The following is a 20,529-nucleotide window of genomic DNA, read 5'->3' on the forward strand; positions in this document are numbered from 1 at the left end:
CAAGGAAAATGTATTGAAACTAATATTGTTCATACCTCTCCTTCTTTTGATTAATGTAAAATATCCTAATTTCTTTGATTTATCTGGAAGAAAATTTGAATGTCCATCTGATGCTATATAAACAAAAGTCTGGTCTAGCTTATATAATTTATAGAAAGTTAAGAATTTGCTTAAGGGTTATACATGCTTTTTTCCTTTATTTTTGGGCTTACATGTTTATGGATTTTATGTAAGGGAATTTTTTTTTTCTAAAAAGATGAATGAATGGGGTGCCTGGCTGGCTCAGTTGGTAGAGCGAATAACTATCTTGGGGTTGTAAGTTTGAGCCCCATGTTGGGCACAGTGATGACTTAAAGACGAATGAATATGTTTAGTGCCTCCAGAAAATGCTTTTGCCCTTCTTGTTCCTTTGGTTTTTATTAATTTTGTATATGCATTAGCTACATACTTTTAAGTAGCACAGCTCAAAAGATCTAGGAGTGTGCATGATGAGGTGGTCTCCTGATGCTGTTCTGCAGGGTTTTTCCTTGGAGACAACGAGTGCATCAAGTTCTTTGAGTATTCATTTTAATTTTAAGGTTTTTAAAAAAAAATTTTTTTTAACATTTATTTATTTTTGAGACAGAGAGAGACAGAGCATGAACGGGGGAGGGGCAGAGAGAGAGGGAGACACAGAATCAGAAGCAGGCTCCAGGCTCCGAGCCATCAGCCCAGAGCCTGACGCGGGGCTCGAACCCACGGACCGCGAGATCGTGACCTGAGCCCAAGTCGGACGCTCAACCGACTGAGCCACCCAGGCGCCCCTTAAGTTTTTTAACGTTTATTTATTTTTGAGAGACAGAGACAGAGTGTGAGTGGGGGAGGGGCAGAGAGAGAGGGAGACAGAATCCGAAGCAGGCTCCAAGCTCTGAGCTGTCAGCACAGAGCCCGACGTGGGGCTCAAGAAATTTGAGAAAGATAAATACCATATGATTTCACTCAGATATGGAATTTAAGACAAAAAACAAGCAAAGGGGGAAAAAGAGAGAAGCAAATCAAGAAACAGACTCTTAACTATAGAGAACAAACTGATAGGGCTCTGGGGCTCTCTGGACTGCGAGATCACGACCTGAGCTAAAGTCAGACGCTTCACCAGCTGAGCCACCCAGGTGCCCCAAGTTTAATTGTCATATATAAAGATATGCTTGGAAGAAAAATCTTTTAATTTAAAAGCGTGCATAAATTATGCATGCATCAGTTATTTTATGTATCATATTTCATATATTACAGACATAATAATTTCTATTTTAAATGATTTTTTTAGTCTTCCAGGCAATCCCAATGACAAAAACACAGAAAGAAAGCACTCCACTTACTTGGTAGAAGCCTGTATGTCCATTATGATCATAGCATTTTCTGTTTTCCTGTGCCGTGTTTTCTCTAGGCCAACTTGAACCCCCACGTGAACCTCCTCAAAGAGAGTACCGTAAATCTTCCGCTTCCTGTACTAAATCCTAAATTGACTGAAGGTTCTGGGACCTCATTTTCGAAGCACTTAATAAAATGGGACTTTGAGTGACTGGTGGTCTCCATCGCTTCATCTAAATTCCATTCAGCCGTCAGTCAGTTCCACTCCACTCCAGCCTTGAGGCTGATAAGATCTGGAGGCAGTAATTTTACGGTTAAGGCTGTAAGACATTCCACTCCTAGAAATCTTGATAAACTAGAAGGTTAAGACAAACAGAATGACAGGGGCCTTCAGCCTCTCCTGAGCCTAGCTGATGGATTCCCTTCCATTTCTAAAGCACAAATATAATGAATTATTTTTATTTTTAGCTATTTCCTAGAGAAACAGCATTTCAGAACACAGGTCTGTTAACATAACCTGTGAGAGATGGCTAGATTCTATTTCATGTGAAATCAAGATTAGGAAGGTTTTTTTTTAAAAAAAAAAGAATTTATTTATTTTGCGAGAGAGAGGGAGAGCATGAGCAGGAAAGGGGTGGAGAGAGAGAGGGAGAGAGAGGATCCCAAGCAGGCTCTGTGCTGTTAGCACAGAGCCCGATGTAGGGCTCAATCTCACAACTGTGAGATTAGGAAGGTTTAATGATATTTGTAAATTCTTATAAATAGAGGAATAAGTAACTTTTGCTTTACCCTTGTATTTATAAGTGAAATTTCAAATTAATTTATTAGTTCGAAACTACTCTAGAGTTTGAAGGGAAAAAAAAAAAAACATGTTTCGCTCCTGAAGACCAGGCAATCCAGATAAAATATGAAACGTGTTGGTGGTAATTAAAGTACACTGTAGTCTGTGAGTTACATATGAATCATGAGACCCATAAAGTTTTTTTTATTAAGTTTTAATTTTAATTCCAGTATAGTTAACCTACAATATCATATTAGTTTCACGTATACAATATGGTGATTCTCCAGTTCCATACATCTGACGCTTATCACAGCAGGTGCCCTCCTTAATCCCCATCACCTATTTCACCCCTCCCCCACCCACCTCCCCTCTGGTGACCATCACTTTGTTCTCTATAGTTAAGAGTCTGTTTCTTGGTTTGTTTCTCTTTTTTTCGCCCTTTGCTTGTTTTTTGTCTTAAATTCCACATCTGAGTGAAATCATATGGTATTTGTCTTTCTCAGTCTGACTTCTTTCGCTTATACTCTCGAGCTCCATCCATGTTGTTGCCCATGGCAAGATTTTGTCCCTTTTTGTGGTTGAGTAATATTCCATTGCTTATCCCTACCACATCTTTTTAATCCATTCATCTATCAGTGGACACGTGGGCTGCTTCCATATCTTGGCTATCGTAGATAATGGCGCAATAAACATAGGGGTGCGTGTATCTCTTTGAATTAGTGTTTTGTTTTGTTTTGTTGTATTTTTTGGTAAATATCCAGTATTGCAGTGTAGGGTAGTTAGACCCATAAAATTTTCACACTTCCTCTTCCACTGGCCCATGTCTTTTCGTTTAATGAGGGAGATTACAACACAATACGTATGACCAATTACCAGTTTTCAAATGAGAGAGAATTTCTCCATGTTCCCATGTTTATCAATTTATCCTACCAAAGCATGCGATTTGATTACCACTTTCTCAGCATGCATAACTGTAGTTGTTTTTATTGGCCACAGAATTATATGGTTTCTTTTAAAATCTAGCTACTGCGTTTGGTTATAATTGTCGGTACCCATAAATTTCACGGGCTAGGAGTTTTGTAATCTAACTGTAGAAAGTTAGAAATAATTGTACACATTTATTTTAAATTTACTCATTATAAGTTTCAGTACCTTTCCCATCTGCCTTGTAGGAAAGGAAGATGGGAGTTTTTTAACCGTGCTTTCAAAATTACAAGAAAGATGTAGTTAGAGAAGAAAAAGAAAATATGAAAATTCAAAGGAGATAAGGAGGTTAGCATTGCAGATGATATGATTGTATACCTGCTAAAAACCCTAGAGACCAAATGAAAAACTATAATAAGAGAATTTAGTAAAATTCATATTCAATGAGATCAGTATGGTTTCTAGATACAAATAACAGCAATTAGAAAATATTATGAAAGCAAAGATCTCATTTATAATAAGTTTAAAATATACCAGGCAGTAAACGAACAATATTTGTATAAGATCCAGCTTAATATGGGGCGCGTGGGTGGCTCAGTCGGTTGAGTGTCTGACTTCGGCTCAGGTCATGATCTCATGGTCAGTGAGTTCGAGCCCCACGTCCGGCTCTGTGCTGATGGCTCAGAGCGTGGAGCCTGCTTCAGATTCTGTGTCTCCCTCTCTCTGCCCCTCCCCCCTCATGCTCTCTCTCTCTCTCTCTCTCTCTCTCTGTCAAAAATAAATAAACATTAAAAAAATTAAAAAAAAAAAAAGATCCAGCTTAATAAAACTCTCTATGTTCCTGAGGGGCACAAAAAGAAGTTTGAATAATTAAAAAGAAGTTTCAGCATCAAACATTTTGAATCCTGTTAATTTTAATATTTCAGTATGATCCCAATCAAAATACCAATAGGTTCTTTTCTGTTTATGAGAAAGACTTGTTTATATAAATAAACATGTAAGCATAGCTAAGGGAATTTTGTAAGAAGAGAAATACTGGAGAATAATGTTAATAGCCCTACAGTTGGATTCAAACAGATTATAAAATTGTAATAATTAAGGCAGAATGGTCAGCACATGACTAGATCGGTCTAGCCCAGTGCTGGACTAAAGCCCATAAACAGGTAAAATGTATGGACGAATATAGTATATGATAAAGGTCACACTGCCTGTCAGTGGAGAAATGATGGATTATCAATAAATGATATTTGGGACAACTGGATAACTAGGAGAGAAGATTGGGTTGGTTCTGTACCTTAACTCCTTATGCAAAAATTAATTGCGCTTGGATGGAAGAACGCATCTTATTATTATCCTTTTGTAGTAGTGAAGCCGATGTGAAATTCAGAAGCTACAAAGAGTATCTCGATACAATCTGCTACATAAAAGTGAAAACATTCCACGTGCCCGAAACCACAGTACACAAAGGCAACGGGGCAAGAGCAACTGGGCATAAAGTTCAGAGACATTACATCTGAAGAACTGATCTGTTTCATATACAGACCACTCTTATAAACCCCTCAGAAAAAGAAAAAGACCCAAGAAATGGGGAGAGGATATGAACGAGCAGTCCCCCTAGAAGGAGATGGAAAATAACCCCCCAAAAGAGACTGTCGTTTATGTTTCACGCAGGTACAGCCAGGAGCGTCAGTAAGCCTTACCGCGGGTGGAGAGAACCCGGACCTCTCGCGCCCTGCTGGTAGGAATCTAGACTGGCACAGGATTGGAAAGCAGTGTGGACATTTGTATAAAAGTTGACAACACACATGTCCTTTAACCCCCAGAGTGTACTGTGAACTTCCAGTAATTTATCCTATCTGTGATACTCTTCCATACATAAAATGCATAAACAGCTGTATTCCACTGAAGGTTCTTTATAATAGAAAAATTGGGAAAAGGCTTAACTAACCCATCAGCAGGGAGCTAGGTAAATATGTTTTGGTGCCTTTTTCTTCCTTCAGTGGGATTTTCTACAGCCAGTCAAGAATGAGGAAGTAAGTGTATGTACTTACATGAATAGGGAGAAACATACATAGATTTAGATATAGAGAGATGAAAAGATCTCCATATTATAAAAGGAAAAAAGCAAGAGGTTACGTGTGTTTAAATAGAAACCTGTATTTGCATATGCTTATATAAGCACAAAGATATCTCCAGAAGAATGCATGAAGAAAAAAATACACATGGAGGCATGTGAATACATTATCCATTAAAAAAAAAGTGATTTATGATTTGCAAAAATTTCACGCAAGCCCTTGATGATTAAGCGTATCTATTTGGTCATGTCCCCCAAATACGTGTAACCGACACAACCCTTTCTTCATGTGTCCCGTGTAAAGATTGTCCATGAGGTGTCACAACTCAAATTAAACCTTGTTCCTAGGCTTCAGAAAAAGTCATCCGTTATTAAGACTGTTGGAAATTCGCAAAATGGCAACTGTCATTGCATTTAGTAAAGAATCTTGGATCTATTCTTACACGGGATTTTGGAGCGAAAGTAAATGTATTGTGTTTCTATTCGTGTCTTGATTATTTTCTTTAATCACTCACTTACCCATTTATTGAGCTCTCCCTGTGGACCAGGCTCTCTGCTTCTACAGGATGGGTACTGGAGCCACTTCTGGTCTACCAGAAAGCTACTTAATCCTCAAAGGCAAAAATGGAAATCCACAAACATCTTTTCAGTGAGGACTTTTATCTTCTCTCTCACCACATTATTTTTTAAATCACAAAATCATTGATGTGTTTTAAATTGATTCATTTTAGATTCACCAAAATTCTGATTACCTTCTGATTCTGTTGCTAATATAAATTGCAAAACTGCCTAAAGGTTGGGTTGGATTGTATTGGGTAGGAAGAGAACGAAGAGAGAAGCAAAACTCCAAATAATACCTAGACTTCAAAGTCACTCTTTAATAGGGTTAACCAGCACCATTGTAGGGATGCCCATCACCTTGCTGCTTACTGCAGTCTGACCCTGGTAAAGAAAAAAATTTGGGGGGGGGGGGGGGATATTTTAGTGCAGTGTTCCTCCAACTTGAAAGTGCATTCTCTAGAGCATTTGTTAAAGACATCACTGGAACCCTTCCCCAGGGCTTTTGACTCCGTGTGGGGAAGGGCCCACGATTTGCATTTTTTACCGGTGCTCAGGTGATTCAGATCCAGGACCACACTTTGAGAAATCCTCTGTTTTAGTGATCACGTAGGCTAAATACAATGTAAAAAACGTTCTTAATACCGAGAATAGTCTGCAAAGGGCAGATTGGAAATCTCATTTATACATTTGCAAATATAAACTTGGCCTTGAATCCTATCCCCGAATTCTAACCCAGCAGGTTCCGGAAGGGTAATTCTAGCCCTGAGTGTTTATGGACTAGATGTCTTAGAAAATAGTTTTATTGTCAGGCACTGATAATGCCAGTCTTTTGGGTCCTGGTGAAGGTGGAAGGATGTGGGCTGTACAGAATGATCAGAGGAACCAAAGCAACAGTCTTGGTCTCAATCCACCAACTTAAATATTCTCAGAACACATTCAATTTATGCATTTTTTTAATCCAAATGTGTTTTTTTCTCATAAATATTTCAGAACAGCTTCAGGTGGTACAAAACTGCCAGAACTTCATGTTGAAAGCGTAACAATTTAAAATTGTTCTCTCAATGTCATAAAATTATGTGGATAGAGAAGAGTTTTGAGACATTTACAAGACTTGGAACCTCTTGGCGCTAAACGCTCAGTGTGTACGATTGAGGTTTCATCTTGAGCCACTTTCTGGTTTAGGAGGAGATGCAAACCAAAGCTGGCTAGGAGTGTCGTCTGGGCATTTTTGATTTTTTTTAAGCCTTAAAAGAACAACATGTCCTGACTCTGTCAGAGTGAAGCTTCTTGTGAACGTTGCTTTGGTGTGACATATTTACATGTTGATTTCTGTACCGCCTAAATATACAGCTAAGGGAGCGGTATTTTAGTCAGAGCATTACTGTCTAACTTGCCAGGCCTCCTGGGCCCAAGAGACATCTCTAGATGCATAGAAGAAGGGATCCAGTGACCTGCAGGGAACTGATTCACCTGGTTAGTGCAGAGCATTCAAAGTTTTGGGATCACAACCCACAATAAGAAATACTGTTATACTGTGGCCCAGTGCTCACACACACATACATTCCTGAGTACACATCTGTATGTGCACACATATATTACGTATGTGCACATATCATTCGTAGACAAGTGACTGAAACCAAAGTTCCACAAAACGGTTCTTACCCATGCTCTGGGCAGGGACTCCTGATTAGTTCCTACTCTCTTGGATTTCATTAATTTTCGAAAACTGCTGACCAGGACGCACATATTTGACATCATAACCCGCTGGTGGATTGCACCTTACATTCCGCAAAGCACAGCTTCGGGCAAATTGAAGAGGAGAGCAGAGCCGTGGCAGTACCTGTATGAGAGACCTGGCCGCAGTCTCCGTTGTTTTGTGTTCAGGTGTGGTGTTGCTGTTGTGCATTTCTAACCGGTGTCCAGGGCCACACTTTGAAAACCCCTGTGTTGGAGTGATCGTATAGACTAAATACCAAGTGAAAGTGTTCTTTCCTTTGATTCTGCTGGCTGAAGTGCCTCCTGTAGGAAACCGCCCGTCCCCCCACCACCCTACCTGCATACAGCAGGAGGATGTCATTTCCAACAGGCGTGAAGGTGGTGGCTTTGTGTCATGTTAGCAGTCACACATACCTTTTCTGGACAAAAGCCACCAAGTAGAAATATTTCTGCCTTACTTAATCTCAGATGCAAACAAAATGTGAAGTCTTAGAGTTCAGGGGAGGAATTACCCCAAAGGAAATCTCCAGTCTTGATTTTTTTATTTATTTTTGAGAGACAGAGACAGACAGCATGAGCAGGGGAGGAGCAGGGAGAGAGCTCCAGGCTCCAGGCTTTGAGCTGTCAGCGCAGAGCCCGGCACAGGGCTGGAACCCACGAATTGTGAGATCCTGACCTGAGCCGAAGTCAGACGCGTAACCGACTGAGCCACCCAGATGCCCCTGGAAATTTCCAGGCTTCAGTGTGCTCCTCATTGGGTTTCTCTAGAGAATTTACCAATCTCTGACACAGAAACAAAAATGATATTTCTCTAAGTGTTGATTGGTGAGGTTAACAGAGTAAACTATATTGACAAAAAAATACAATTATTATACATGCAAGACAACTACGTTTATGATGATTAAAATGTAACCATCCATTTAAAACTTGTTGCCTTTAACTTTGTCATTTTGAAATCATTTTCAAGTAATACTTCTCAATCATATTTAAACCCTTTTCCTTTTAGAAAGTCAGTCTTGTTTGTTAGCAGTAAACCATTTAGCAAATTTTAATTTTACAGGCTACTCTGCAGAAGATAGCTTCATTTGATACCTTTGATATTTTGATTTAATTCCCACATGATTTATATTTATGTTATATTTAAATGGAAAGGATAAATAAAATGGAAAGGATAGTGAATTTAGAGGAATGAGTCTTGTATTCCAGTCTCCTACTTAAGACCTAAGTAATTGCAAGACAGTCCCTCAATCCCAGAGAGCCTCAGTGTTCTAATCTGTGAAAAGGAGATGATACTCCTTGCCTTTCTGGTTTCACAAAGTTGCTATGAAGATCAGATGAGAATTAATGTAAAAAAAAGTTTTATAAACCAGAAAGCATTATAATATTACTTCTATTTTTAAATCCCTTTCTTTCATAGTTCTAGAAAGGAAATAGTTTCTACCAAGAGACCAATTTTAATTATAGTGGCGGTTGAATATATCAATCTTGACCTTTAGTCTCTAAAATAGATTAAAAAGCCATTTCAGAGTCAAGAGAATGTGCCTTGACCTATAAAGACAATGAATAAGGTGACAGAATTATTCTTTTTCCTTCAGCTTTATTAGCATGTAATGGAATGACTGACTGGTTGATATTTACATTAGGAGAAAGTCCTAATTGTCCACATATGTGATACTCTGTTTGACCCACTGCATATGCATTCGTAAATGGGTATAAAAATCACATGTCCGGGGAGCCTCTCTCTAGCCCCGTGTAACTCATGCAAAAGACTCATTTCTTCTCATTTGGCTGCATTTCAAACGGCGGTTTATACCTTTTTGACATTATCACCCGCCCTTAAGTGGACCCTGTGCTCCAGCCAGCCTTGATTACTTGTACCCACAGTACCTGCGAGTGGCCTAGATTTTACTGAAGACTTTTAGGGGCAGAAGCTGAGGATTTAGCACCACGCTCTCCAGAGCACAGTCACGCGAAGCCTCTTTGCACCACCTTGCCCTCCACAGTCGGCCCATTCTTCCTGCATGTGAGGTGAACGTTGACCTCCGTCTTCCCAGGTCCCCATCTTCTGTAAATCTCTTGACGCTTGAGGCTGGGAGCAACTTTGCAAAACAAGGGGCAATCCTATAATAGTAAGGGGCCATCCATAATAGAGTATCACGGGAAATTATAAATACCAATTGTAAGTAATAATGGGGAATTCTAAATAACGGATAAAATGTGTGGTTTTTTTTCCCGATTTCAATTTTATCTTTATAAGTATTTGCTGCCTTAGGGAAAAACAGTACAATATTGATCCCTTCTTGGAGCTTGGGAAAAAAGGATACAAACAAACTATCTCCTGGACCTCCAGATACTCTCTGACCCCTCTTCCCTCTCCCATTCTCCTTTCCTAAGGGCTTGGGTGGGACTTTCCTCTGAAGTCCTTTTTGGGGACACTGATTCTTGGCTGGGTATGGCACAAGCCTCAAGGTATCCCCGGCTGGTTGGAGACTCTGCACCTGTCCTTGATTCCAACAAGGACATTAGCACTAAAGTGACTGGAAAAGAGTTTGCCGCCTGGGCTTAAGGCCACACGTCTCTCATACTGTGTATCTATCCCCCCATCAGGTAACAGGTGTCCTTCTTAGAGGGTTTGCTCTCTTTTTGTAGGAGCGCCAATGAGGTTTTGTTGGTTTGTTTGTTTGTTTTCCTCTCCTGGATATGAAACACAGCACCTCTCTGGCCTCTTCCGAATTTCTGATCCTGATTCCTGAGAAATCAGGAAAGATTTCCTTCTCTGGCACAGACTGCCACAGATTGTGCATATTTGCTATACTCTCAAAATAATAGGGGTGTCCCCTCCCTTACAGAGTCCACATTTGTTTTTCCTTCTTAAATCCATCACACAAGAATTAAAGTCTGTTTCCTGCCCTGTGGTCATGCCACTTTCTATACCAGAAGAAAAGTAGTTGGTATAGTCTCTAACTAGCACTCCGGACCTAGGGTGGAGAGCCATGTGCCCAAGTGAAGGGACCCCACTTACTCCGTTCCCTGGGATTCCGTCTTTTGAGAATTCAACGTTTGGTTGGGGAAGCTGAGTGTTATACCTCTATTCACTTTACTTTTCCAGTTCCTAAATGGGAATGTGACACAATCCCAAATGATTTTTTTTTTTTTATAGCAGATAGTGTCCCTTTCCTCTTTCTTCACCCAAATTCAGCTTCACTGACAGCAAAACTCATGGAAGTCCCTGTCGCTCTCTGATGAAGTCTGATTTCTCTGAATAGGCTTCACTGGAAATGACTCTCTCGGCAAGTTGTTCCAAGCGGGTCTGATTTTTCACGCTACGCTCCATAATACCTTGTCACATGACACAATGGAAAGAGGTCTCTGTATCTTCCAGCTAACGTGTGGTCAGAAAGCAACCTGGCATGTGGGAGTAGGAAGTTCTCGTTACCTGAGCTGTGACTCTTGGGACTTGGCCAGGCATTCTGTCTCTGGGCTGCATCTGAGGCTTTGGGACCACATACGATTCCCAGGGCTGGACAGCGCCTCGTTGATTTTTCTGGCTTTTCCACACCAGAAGCCTGCCATCCCTCTGATGTTTCAGCAGCCTGTCTAAACACGGTGCACAGTCCTCTTCTCCCATTTCTGAAAGTATGTCTGCAGTTGAACTGGACCAGAGTTTCCTATCTCTGGCCGGGAACCACCCCCAGAGTACATTCCCACTCTCACGGGAGTCCTGTTTTAGCTGCTGAAGCCGGCGGGTCTGAAATAGTCCCTAGTATGTTGATAAGGATCTTCTTTGTCTTCCAGACTTTTTAGGGAGTCACATGCCCAGACTGGCTGTGTTGGACAGCAGTTTCTTACCTGCTCTTTCCCACAGGGAGTTTCTTGGCCTCATTCACCCCACTAATCTCACTTAAAGCTCTGAGGGCCTGTCTTTCCAGGCTGGATGTCTCTTCTCGGACGGAGCGTGCCGCCACTTGATCTCAGAAGAGTTGCCATAGTCTCTTATCTGATTATGAGACAGTAGTCCCGTGTCACCTAGCATTAGATAACTACAGAGAGGTGAGGTACTCGCGACTCACCTTAAGGATGGTCGTTCAGGAAGAGCTGCAACCGGGCACCTTTCGAACCTTCGTTCAGAGAACTGACTTTTCAAAAAATAACCTCATGCATAATCGCAGTCTAAAGCTTAACCGGCTTAAGGAAGAAATGGCAAGTGTTTGTTTACCATGCCCCCTTTTTAATGATAAAAAACAGCAACCTCCAATCCTTTCAGTCCTAAAGAAATTAAAATTGCTGATTAATAAAACAAATGCAGACGTGGGTTTCTCCACCAGTATGACAGCTACATTCCTGATAATTTTTACCTTTCATCTAAACGTGTAAAACCACACGACACAGGTCATTTCATTTTTATTTACTAGACTGAAATCTAATCTTGAATTTTCCACACTCAAGCTTGAAAGGAAATGTAGGCAGTTTAGCAAATTGGAGTTTTGAGCGAATTCTTCATATAAGTGATCTAATGTCACATGAGGATTAGGCTTTTCAGCTGTTTTTTTTTTTCTTAATGTATGCATGTGTTTTCTTTGAAAACAAGAACACTTACTGATGCCCTTGTAAGAGAGGCAATACTGAGGTCCTTTATAGTTTTTCAGGTTCACATTTTAGTAAACTGGTTACTCATTACATTTACATTGCTGTTTCTGTCATGTGTCTTTTTTCACTTGTACAATATCACCTTCTTCAGTTTATTTCCAAGTATGCTGGTAAACTCTACGAATAGAACATTCCACCTGGCAGGGAAAATGCTTTAGAAGCCAAGTTACTTAATTTTGTATTCTTAAAAAAAAAAAATTAGCAGTGAAACAAATTGTATTACATCATCTTAGGAAGCATTCTATCTATTTTAAAAATATTTTTTTCTATAGTTTCTGACCTAACATTTTTGTCAGTATTCTATTTTATTAACTCTCAGGAGGAAGAACCAGTAACTTGTGGAAATAGCATAAAATAAAATTAAAGCTATTAAATTCCCAAGTTGTTTGGGAGAAAATTAGATTTAATGTTGATATAAATGAGACTGAACATTCTGTGGATAAAGTTCCACCAGAAAGAAATTGGCAAATTGATGGGGGAAAAAAGACTTTGCTATGGACATTGCTATCCGTTGTTTTTGTGCTGGTCGGGGCGGGGTGAAGGGGGATGCTGTGTGTTAGAATTTCAAAGCATCATTAATTTCCATAGCCGCTGTAAAGTATGAGTCAGTTTACATTTGAAAGCACTAAATATTTTTTATAGCTGCTTATACTAAATTGTTGATTTGATCAGATGGTAGAAATAAAAATAATGTAATCGGTTTTCTTTCTCACATGTGATTTTTTAAAATTTAATTTCAGTTAACACCACTGGTATAACCCAGTAGCCAAATACAGGGTAGGGTGTTCCGAACCTAAATTTACAGTATGTGTTTTGGGGCTAGGAGCTGAGCGATAGAGATCCTTGAATATGAAGTTATCAAGAGCACATCTCGTTTGTTATTGGCACCTGCTACTTAATGAGGGTGTTCTGATGGATCATGGTATGCTAAGATTACATGGAATCAAACTGTTTCTGTCCCTTTTCTTTGTCGACTCTGAATTCTTGTCTCTTCTATGTTCCATTTCTGCTGTCATTTCTAATAGCTCTGCCTGACCACCACTTCCTAAAATATAATGCAGGGACCATGATTACATTTTAGTGTTTATTCATGCTAATGACCCTCCACGTCCAAATTTTAATACAGGGTTAAGAGAGGAATGGATAGATGTAGTAGCTTTTGAACACTAATGAGGGTGTCTTTGTACATTTGCATTAAAATACTAATGCATGTTAAACACAAGATCTGCAGTGTAATTTTTCTTTGATGACAAAATAGAGCAAATATTAAATACTGTTTAGAGAGTGGTGACTACTCCACCTCTCGAAATCTGAAAGTCAAGACTGTTTCCTCATAGCTAGAAACTAGAGTCCACTGGGGTTCCTCCTCTTCAGGCCTCCATTCTGATTATAATTACAGAATGTTCAAAAAAGGTTTACTTTTGTGATCAGACTTATTATTAGTGTGCATATTTTTATTTTATTCTCTGGGGGTGGCGGGAAGATGGGGGAAATACACATTTAATTGAGAGCTATTCATTAGCCACCATTGAAGGAGAAATTGAACTTTAAAGAATCTATCAAAAATTCTCTGGTGAGCCGTTTATTACTATCTTGTCTTGAGCCCTTTTTTTAATGACATCTATTATCAGATTGAAATGGCGATTGAGACGCTGCAAAAGTCTGACGGTCTGTCCACTCACAGAAGCTCTCTTCTCAACAGCCATGTAAGTTGCCTCTTCTTCACGTAAACTAATCTCTTGCTTGTTCCGCATGTGTTGCTTGCTTCTAAATGCTTGTTTTATTTATTTACTTATTTATTTTGCTTCTTAACCTTCCTTTCTCAGCCCCTTATGATCTCTGTATCACTTAATGGCTCTTTTGTATAGTGGGATATCTAAAAATAATAGAGCCCCCAATATACTGCTTTACTAGGCTTTTGTACTGTTCTGGTACAGATATAACATTTCCAAGTTAATAACAAGCTGCCATTTACCTGTGGAAATTAATTAATGGGGATTTTAAGTATTTAAAGTGTTCTAGTTTGATACTAATTTACCTCAGAGCAAAGGCTTGTAATCCGCATCTTCTGGTCTGAAGCAAAGAAACAGTCCTGTCTACTTGTAAGACCAGTAACATTCTTTAAGTGGAAAAAGATTATTAATGCCAAACCCAATAGTAAACTGTCTGAAAATGATTTATTTACCGGTAAGGCCGTATAAGGTGGGAGGAAACAGGGACCTAGATGAGCTCAGGTCCTGCGACCTACAGAGAAATGAAACTGGGCCAAGAGAAGAAGTGAGACTCTAGCTAAGCCATACATTTCTAATAATTGATATTAAACAGGATTATTGTTACTATGCCTTGAAGCCTTTGTTATCAGATGCAGCCATCACTTTAACACTGGTAAGTCTGACAAGAGCAATGACAGTTTTGTGAAACTGTAAAACTGGGGGAACCGATGGAAATGTCGAATAAAAATTAGTTTTGTTTTCGTATTTCTGAATATATGGGGGAAAGTGAATAGACCTATGACTTCCATCTGTTTTAGACAAAGCTGTTAAATTAATATCAATGTACAATAGTACAGTAAGAGAGTCTTCCCTCCCATCTGACAACGTATTCTTAAATTTACAGATAAGTTGTTAGGATTTTTAAATTCTTCCCCATATTTTGTGACTGAAAAGTCCAAAATTGGATCACCCAATAAATCTGAAAACCTTAACTCACAGAAAATGTTTTCACTATGCTTTTTAAATCATTGCCTCTCCAAATGTTTAAATTTTTATATTCCAACATGACACTAAGTACTTTCCTTGTGTTTTACACATTTGTTTTTAGATGCCTATTGTGTGTTCTTTCTTTTTCAAGGGGAAGTATCATGGCAAATAAAAACAGGTTAGCCAATTTGGAGAATGCCTGCAATTTTGGTAAAAATTTTAGGTTGTAAATTTCAAAATAATATATACTTTGGCCTTTCTTTTTGAAACCATTTAAGGAATGTGATTTTTCCCCCCGCCTGAAAATTTGTATGCAATGTGTCACTCTTCTATGTGTTTCATAAGTATATCCCTGCTGTGTTAGCATGACTCTGTAGTTGTGTATAAAGGCTGATGTACTGTGTGTTAGTAGGATGTATGTTTTTGGGGGGTGGGTAATGACTAACTGGTGTTTGTGTTTTGAAAATGGCAATTAAAAATACTGTTCACTTTTAGTCAAAAATGTACAGGGACATAAGAAGAAGAAGAAAAAAACACCTGAAGTTTTTTGAACTGTCAGGCTTCTAAGAAGCTGTGTTTTGTGATTCAGTTCATACCTCGTTTTCACTTGAATTGTATAGTTTAGTAAAATATGTGATGTTTAATTTTTACCTAAATTACCTCTATTTATTAATTAGTGTTTCATGACCAGTAACGTAGGTATAAAAACGTGGGGGGTTTTGGGTATATTTTTATTTTTGGATTTGTTTGAAACTTTTCAGATGTGTTGGGGTTTTTTGAAATTACCATTCTCTTGTAACTCATGAAATGATATTTAATGACCGGGCGCCTGGGTGGCTCGGTCGGTTAAGCGTCCGAGTTCGGCTCAGGTCATGATCTCACGGCTTGTGAGTTCGAGCCCCTCATCAGGCTCTAACTTCCGGAGACATTTCAGGATATACAGTGGGCTTAAATGTTGCTAATGCAGTGATAATCTTTCACTAGATGTCCTGATTCATTTTTATTACACGTCTGAGGTAGTTAAATTCGTCTAAAGCTCATATATAGTCAAGTCTTTTGAAACACAAATGATTCTGCAGATGGCATAGAAACAGTAAAGAAAGGATCACGTTTCTGCTGACCAGTCAGGTTTCTCCCTGAACACGTAACAGGACCCTGTTGTTTTTCTGTCCTTGGAAATCTAGTGATGCTCCTAATTTTTGTTAGATTGATCCAAAAGCTGAAATAAGCTACTGCATGTGTTCTAGCTGATCACCACCTGCTAAGGGCATTTTAAGTTCTGTTAAGTTAATTTGTGGTGTTCAGTTGCAAAGAAGAATTCTGGTGGAAACGATTCTTTTATGTTTATTTTTTCTTAATTTACATCCAAGTAAGTTTGCATACCGTGCAACAATGATTCCAGGAGTAGATTCCTTAGTGCCTCTTACCCCTTTAGCCCATCCCCCCTCCCCCACCCCCTCCAGTAACCCTCTGTTTGTTCTCCATATTTAAGAGTCTCTTATGGTTTTGTCCCCCTCCCTGTTTTTGTATTATTTTTGCTTCCCTTCCCTTAGGTGCATCTGTTTTGTATCTTAAAGTCCTCATATGAGTGAAGGCATATGATATTTGTCTTTCTCTGACTGACGAATTTTGCTTAACATAGTACCCTCCGGTTCCATCCACGTAGCTGCAAATGGCAAGATTTCATTCTTTTTGATTGCCGAGTAATACTCCATCGTATATATAGACCACATCTTCTTTATCCATTCATCCATCGATGGACATGTGGGCCCTTTCTATACTTGGGCTATTGTCGATAGTGCTGCTATAAACATTGGGGTGCACGTGCCCCTTTGAAACAGCACACCTGTATCCTTCAGATAAATACCTAGTAGTGCAGTTGCTGGGTCGTAGGGTAGTTGTATTTTGAATTTTTTGAGGAACCTCCATAATGTTTCCCAGAGTGGCTGCACCAACTTAATGGAAATGTTTCTTAAAAATATGCTGTTCATATTTTAAATGTCAACAAACTATAAGTTTATCCTTTATCCCTCACTGTATAGGACATGATATGGAATTCTTTAAAGTGAACATGAATCCAACTTTGTGATGACAGTTTCCCGACTTACCAGTTTCTACCGAGGATCAGTTTCATGAGGCAAACAATTAGGAGAAGGGATCAATAATTTGTGCCCCATATTTACTAGTTTCTTTTTTTTTTTTCAATTTTTTTAAATGTTTATTTTTGAGAGAGAGACACAGAACATGATCGGGGGGAGGGGCAGAGAGAGAGGGAGACACAGAATCCGAAGCATCCTGACTCGGGGCTCAAACTCACAAACTGCGAGATCATGACCTGAGCCGAAGTTAGATGCTTAACCGATTGAGCCACCCAGGTGCCCCTGCTAGTTTCTAAAGAGGCATCTGAATCATGATTTTGGAGCTGAATGTCTATTCTCATTGTATTTTGGAATATGGAATTGAATGGGTTTCTTATTTTCTCTTTAGACACTTGATGGCTTACAGTAATTCAGAAAATTCTTCTTAGGGTCAAAGCAAATAATCTCCTGTCATTAGAATCCAACTCAATCACTTTGCTTTTCACCTTTCAACACATTAGAAGATGGAGCGGGGTGGAATGGGGTGTTGAATTTTGTGTCTCTTTTTTAGCGTATTCTTAAGAATACTTAGTACTACTGGTCTGTTTTTATCATTATCTTGCTACTATTCTCCAGCTTGAAATGCATGTATAACTTCTCAATTTCAAACCCTGTATGGCGCCCCACTTGTAAACTGAGTATGGTTACACCGAGGGCCGTTTTTTTTTTTTCCTATCATTGTCAATATTGACATATATTGTTAGTATTCACATAATGGCAATTATTTCAGTAGTAACACCACGCAGGCAGATAGTAAATATATATTGACAAGTTAAAGTCCCAAGAGAGTGAGGACTTTATACGTTTTGTCCCCTGACGCATCCCCGGTGCCTAGAACAGTGCCTGATACGTGGGAGAAATTTCCTCAATATTTGTCAAATGGACGAACATAAGAAACAATAGAAGGGAACAGACCTTATCTTACCTTCCGTATTCTAAGTACCTTTGCCAGTCGTGTGTGCATTTATTTGGGGACTCCTGCATGCATTGTGTTATTATCACGCACGCCTCGGTCGGTTGGTGTGTGAACATTGTTGGTAGAAAGTGGCTTTCTCCCTGCATACCACGTGAGTGAAAGAACATATTATCGCTCTACATTTCCCCAGGGGCAACCTTCAGTGTAAGAGTGGACAACTTTCCCCCCCCTCCAAATAATTTAACCCCGCAAAAAAATATGAGCCAAGGATGCTCTCATTTATCTCCTTGTCTTTAGACTGGTGCTTTTGATTTAGCTTTATGGAATTCAGTCTGTTGCTATCATAATTTTTATTTAAATATTTCTGTTTCTTAATATTTTGTATGTGAAGATGCTGTGGGGGTAAATGCTGTGTATAGTCTGTCTCATGCACCAGAGTGTCACTGCAGACTCAAGGTTTACTTTATCCTCCTTCTCAATTGTAATTGATATAAATTGGCATTTAGTGATTATTTTGTATCCAATGTGAGATATTTTAGATGGTAAATATGAGTGCAGAAATGTCCTTAAGTTAATTGTTCCCAGTTCCCACATAACGTTCTAGAACATGTACATTTTTTTAAATTCCATTTAGAGTATATAAAAAGCATTAGGCATTTATTTTACATACTTTTTACAACCTAGTAAACAGTTGTTTTATGATTTTTGCCGGGTTTAGCTACTGAAATGTATTCAGCTCAAAGCAAACCCTAGTTTTATACTCACTTCCCTTCAACTCTGCTGTATTGTAAATATAAGTTATGACAGAAATAAGCCCTGTCAAAATGCATATCATCAGTGAACTGAACTTAAAATGAATCCTAATGGATAATAATCCATCTGGGAAAAAATGCCAAATGTTACATTTAGATGTTAATTGGGGAATGCAATATGTATTTTTTTTTTAAATTTGTCAATCAGTATTTCCCTTTGGGAAAAATAGGAACTGTTCATCTTCCTTAATCTACCCTGATTAATATAGATTAAATGCAAAGGTTGAAAGATGCAATTATCATGCCTTCCACTCTTACGTGAATTTATGTTGGTTCATTAGTAGAATAATCAAGTTTTAAAGATAAAGGTTAAAAGTTCCTGTGGTATTTTATGGGCTTTTAAAACCATAAATGTAAACAAATATCTTACAACGTTTTATAAAGAGTAAAAAAAAAATTGTAATAGTTTAGATCTCAACTACTAAATGTTAAGGGTATTGAATTTTAGCGTCTGACAAAACCCAAGCAAACTGTATCTTGTAACAGGCATGAACTTCCCTTGGGCAACACAAGAAGTGTATGCCTTTAGGTTACACTCAACAACCAACTTGCTCGTACGATAAAATTAATCCTTTCTTATGCTGTGTTTCAGACTCCAATATCTGATTTACAGTGCGATCACTGTGTCCAAACTGGAAGGTTAAATCCCGGCATGTAAAACGCACATTATAGTCCCCTGCTCAATCTCAAAATCTTATCTGGTAGCTCCAGTCTCTACTTCCATCACGAGCTCCTAGGAGCACCACCCTTAGGTGACACGGGGCACTACCCTTAGGTGACGCGGTTGTTAACAGGCTTCCTAGCTGGAAGAGTTACGGCCGCAGCAGTAGCCATCTCCCTCCTTCAGGGCTTTTTGCCTCCGTTTGACCTCCTTCTGCTCTTCCAAAGTGATCTCCAGCCTTCTGGCAACTTCCTGCGAATAAGAGGCAGGGAACAAAATGCACCTTTGCTTCCGTCAGAGTGGTAGGCGTCAGCACACCCACTCTTAGGGAGGTTTTCACATCCACTAATGATTATTTTATGTGTGTAAGCGTGTGGTGTGTGTAATAACATTATATACATAGAAATACATATGCCCACAAATGCACGCGCAGACACGCATACTCACACATATTACAAAGGAACTCAGGTTTTTGAAAAACTGGTTTAGAAATGAAGAATCCGTATGAATGTGAAACTGTCCAAAAAGAACAGTAAGTTTGCAAAGCGGTCCGTCCAGGTTATTTGACTTGCTTAGCTTTTCAGGGGACCATACCGCCAATCCAGTAAAAACTTCATCTTCTCTAAATTGTTCTTTTGGGCCTTGAGTAATATTATTTAGGCTTCCGAGTGTTTTAAGCCCACTTTCGCTAGAATTATCTATTTCTGTGGTAAGTTTTCTTTGACAAAGAATTGTCTGATTAACTCTTTTATATATGTAAACATACCTTTGGACCCAAAATATTTTATGTTTAACTTTAATATTTGCACTACTTTTCATTTTTATGAAAGGCACCTTAAGACCATACCCTACACATATTTTATTATTAGATTTGTTTTTTTCAGATTCTTTTATCTATAAGACAGTGGTCTTCATCATGAAACATTAGTAAACTCTCATTTTTTTCAGATACCTGTCTTTACTTTTAATTTATGAAATATTGCAAGAAAACTAGTAAATAGTCAAGGCAGTTTACAGAAATTTTCCATTTGTATCTCATTAATTAAACAAATTGTTTTATTTGCTTTATATCTTTATTCGCTTCCTGTATAGGTGTATGTTCTGTTCATTCGTAAAGGAGGGAATATTTGATTTTTAGTATTTTTTTTTGCTACAAAATCATACTGTTTGGCTTTGACAACATGTATTATTGTATGAGGAAGCATAGATAATATATACAGACATACCTTTGGCATTTTTAACTTTGTTCCATG

At 38.7% G+C, this 20,529-nt stretch overlaps 1 protein-coding gene and 1 non-coding gene across 11 annotated transcripts in view; one reads left to right on the forward strand and one right to left on the reverse strand.

The window, feature by feature from the left end:
- Nucleotides 1-20,529, forward strand: part of RFX3 (regulatory factor X3) — a 286,452-nt gene that overhangs the window by 191,539 nt on the left and 74,384 nt on the right. For 8 of the 10 annotated variants that reach the window (XM_078436058.2, XM_078436060.2, XM_078436062.2 and 5 more), the window contains one exon: nucleotides 13,682-13,756. The exons of the other annotated variants lie outside the window; for them this stretch is intronic. In XM_078436058.2, the coding sequence (XP_078292184.1) occupies nucleotides 13,682-13,756 (75 nt within the window). The remainder of the gene's footprint in view (nucleotides 1-13,681; nucleotides 13,757-20,529) is intronic. 10 annotated transcript variants of the gene reach the window in all.
- TRNAP-UGG (transfer RNA proline (anticodon UGG)) lies at nucleotides 715-799 on the reverse strand. Its single transcript has one exon. It is a non-coding gene; the product is annotated as a tRNA-Pro (tRNA).

Source organism: Panthera onca, chromosome D4 (genome assembly GCF_046562875.1).
Source record: "Panthera onca isolate mPanOnc1 chromosome D4, mPanOnc1 haplotype 2, whole genome shotgun sequence".
NCBI lineage: Eukaryota > Metazoa > Chordata > Mammalia > Carnivora > Felidae > Panthera > Panthera onca.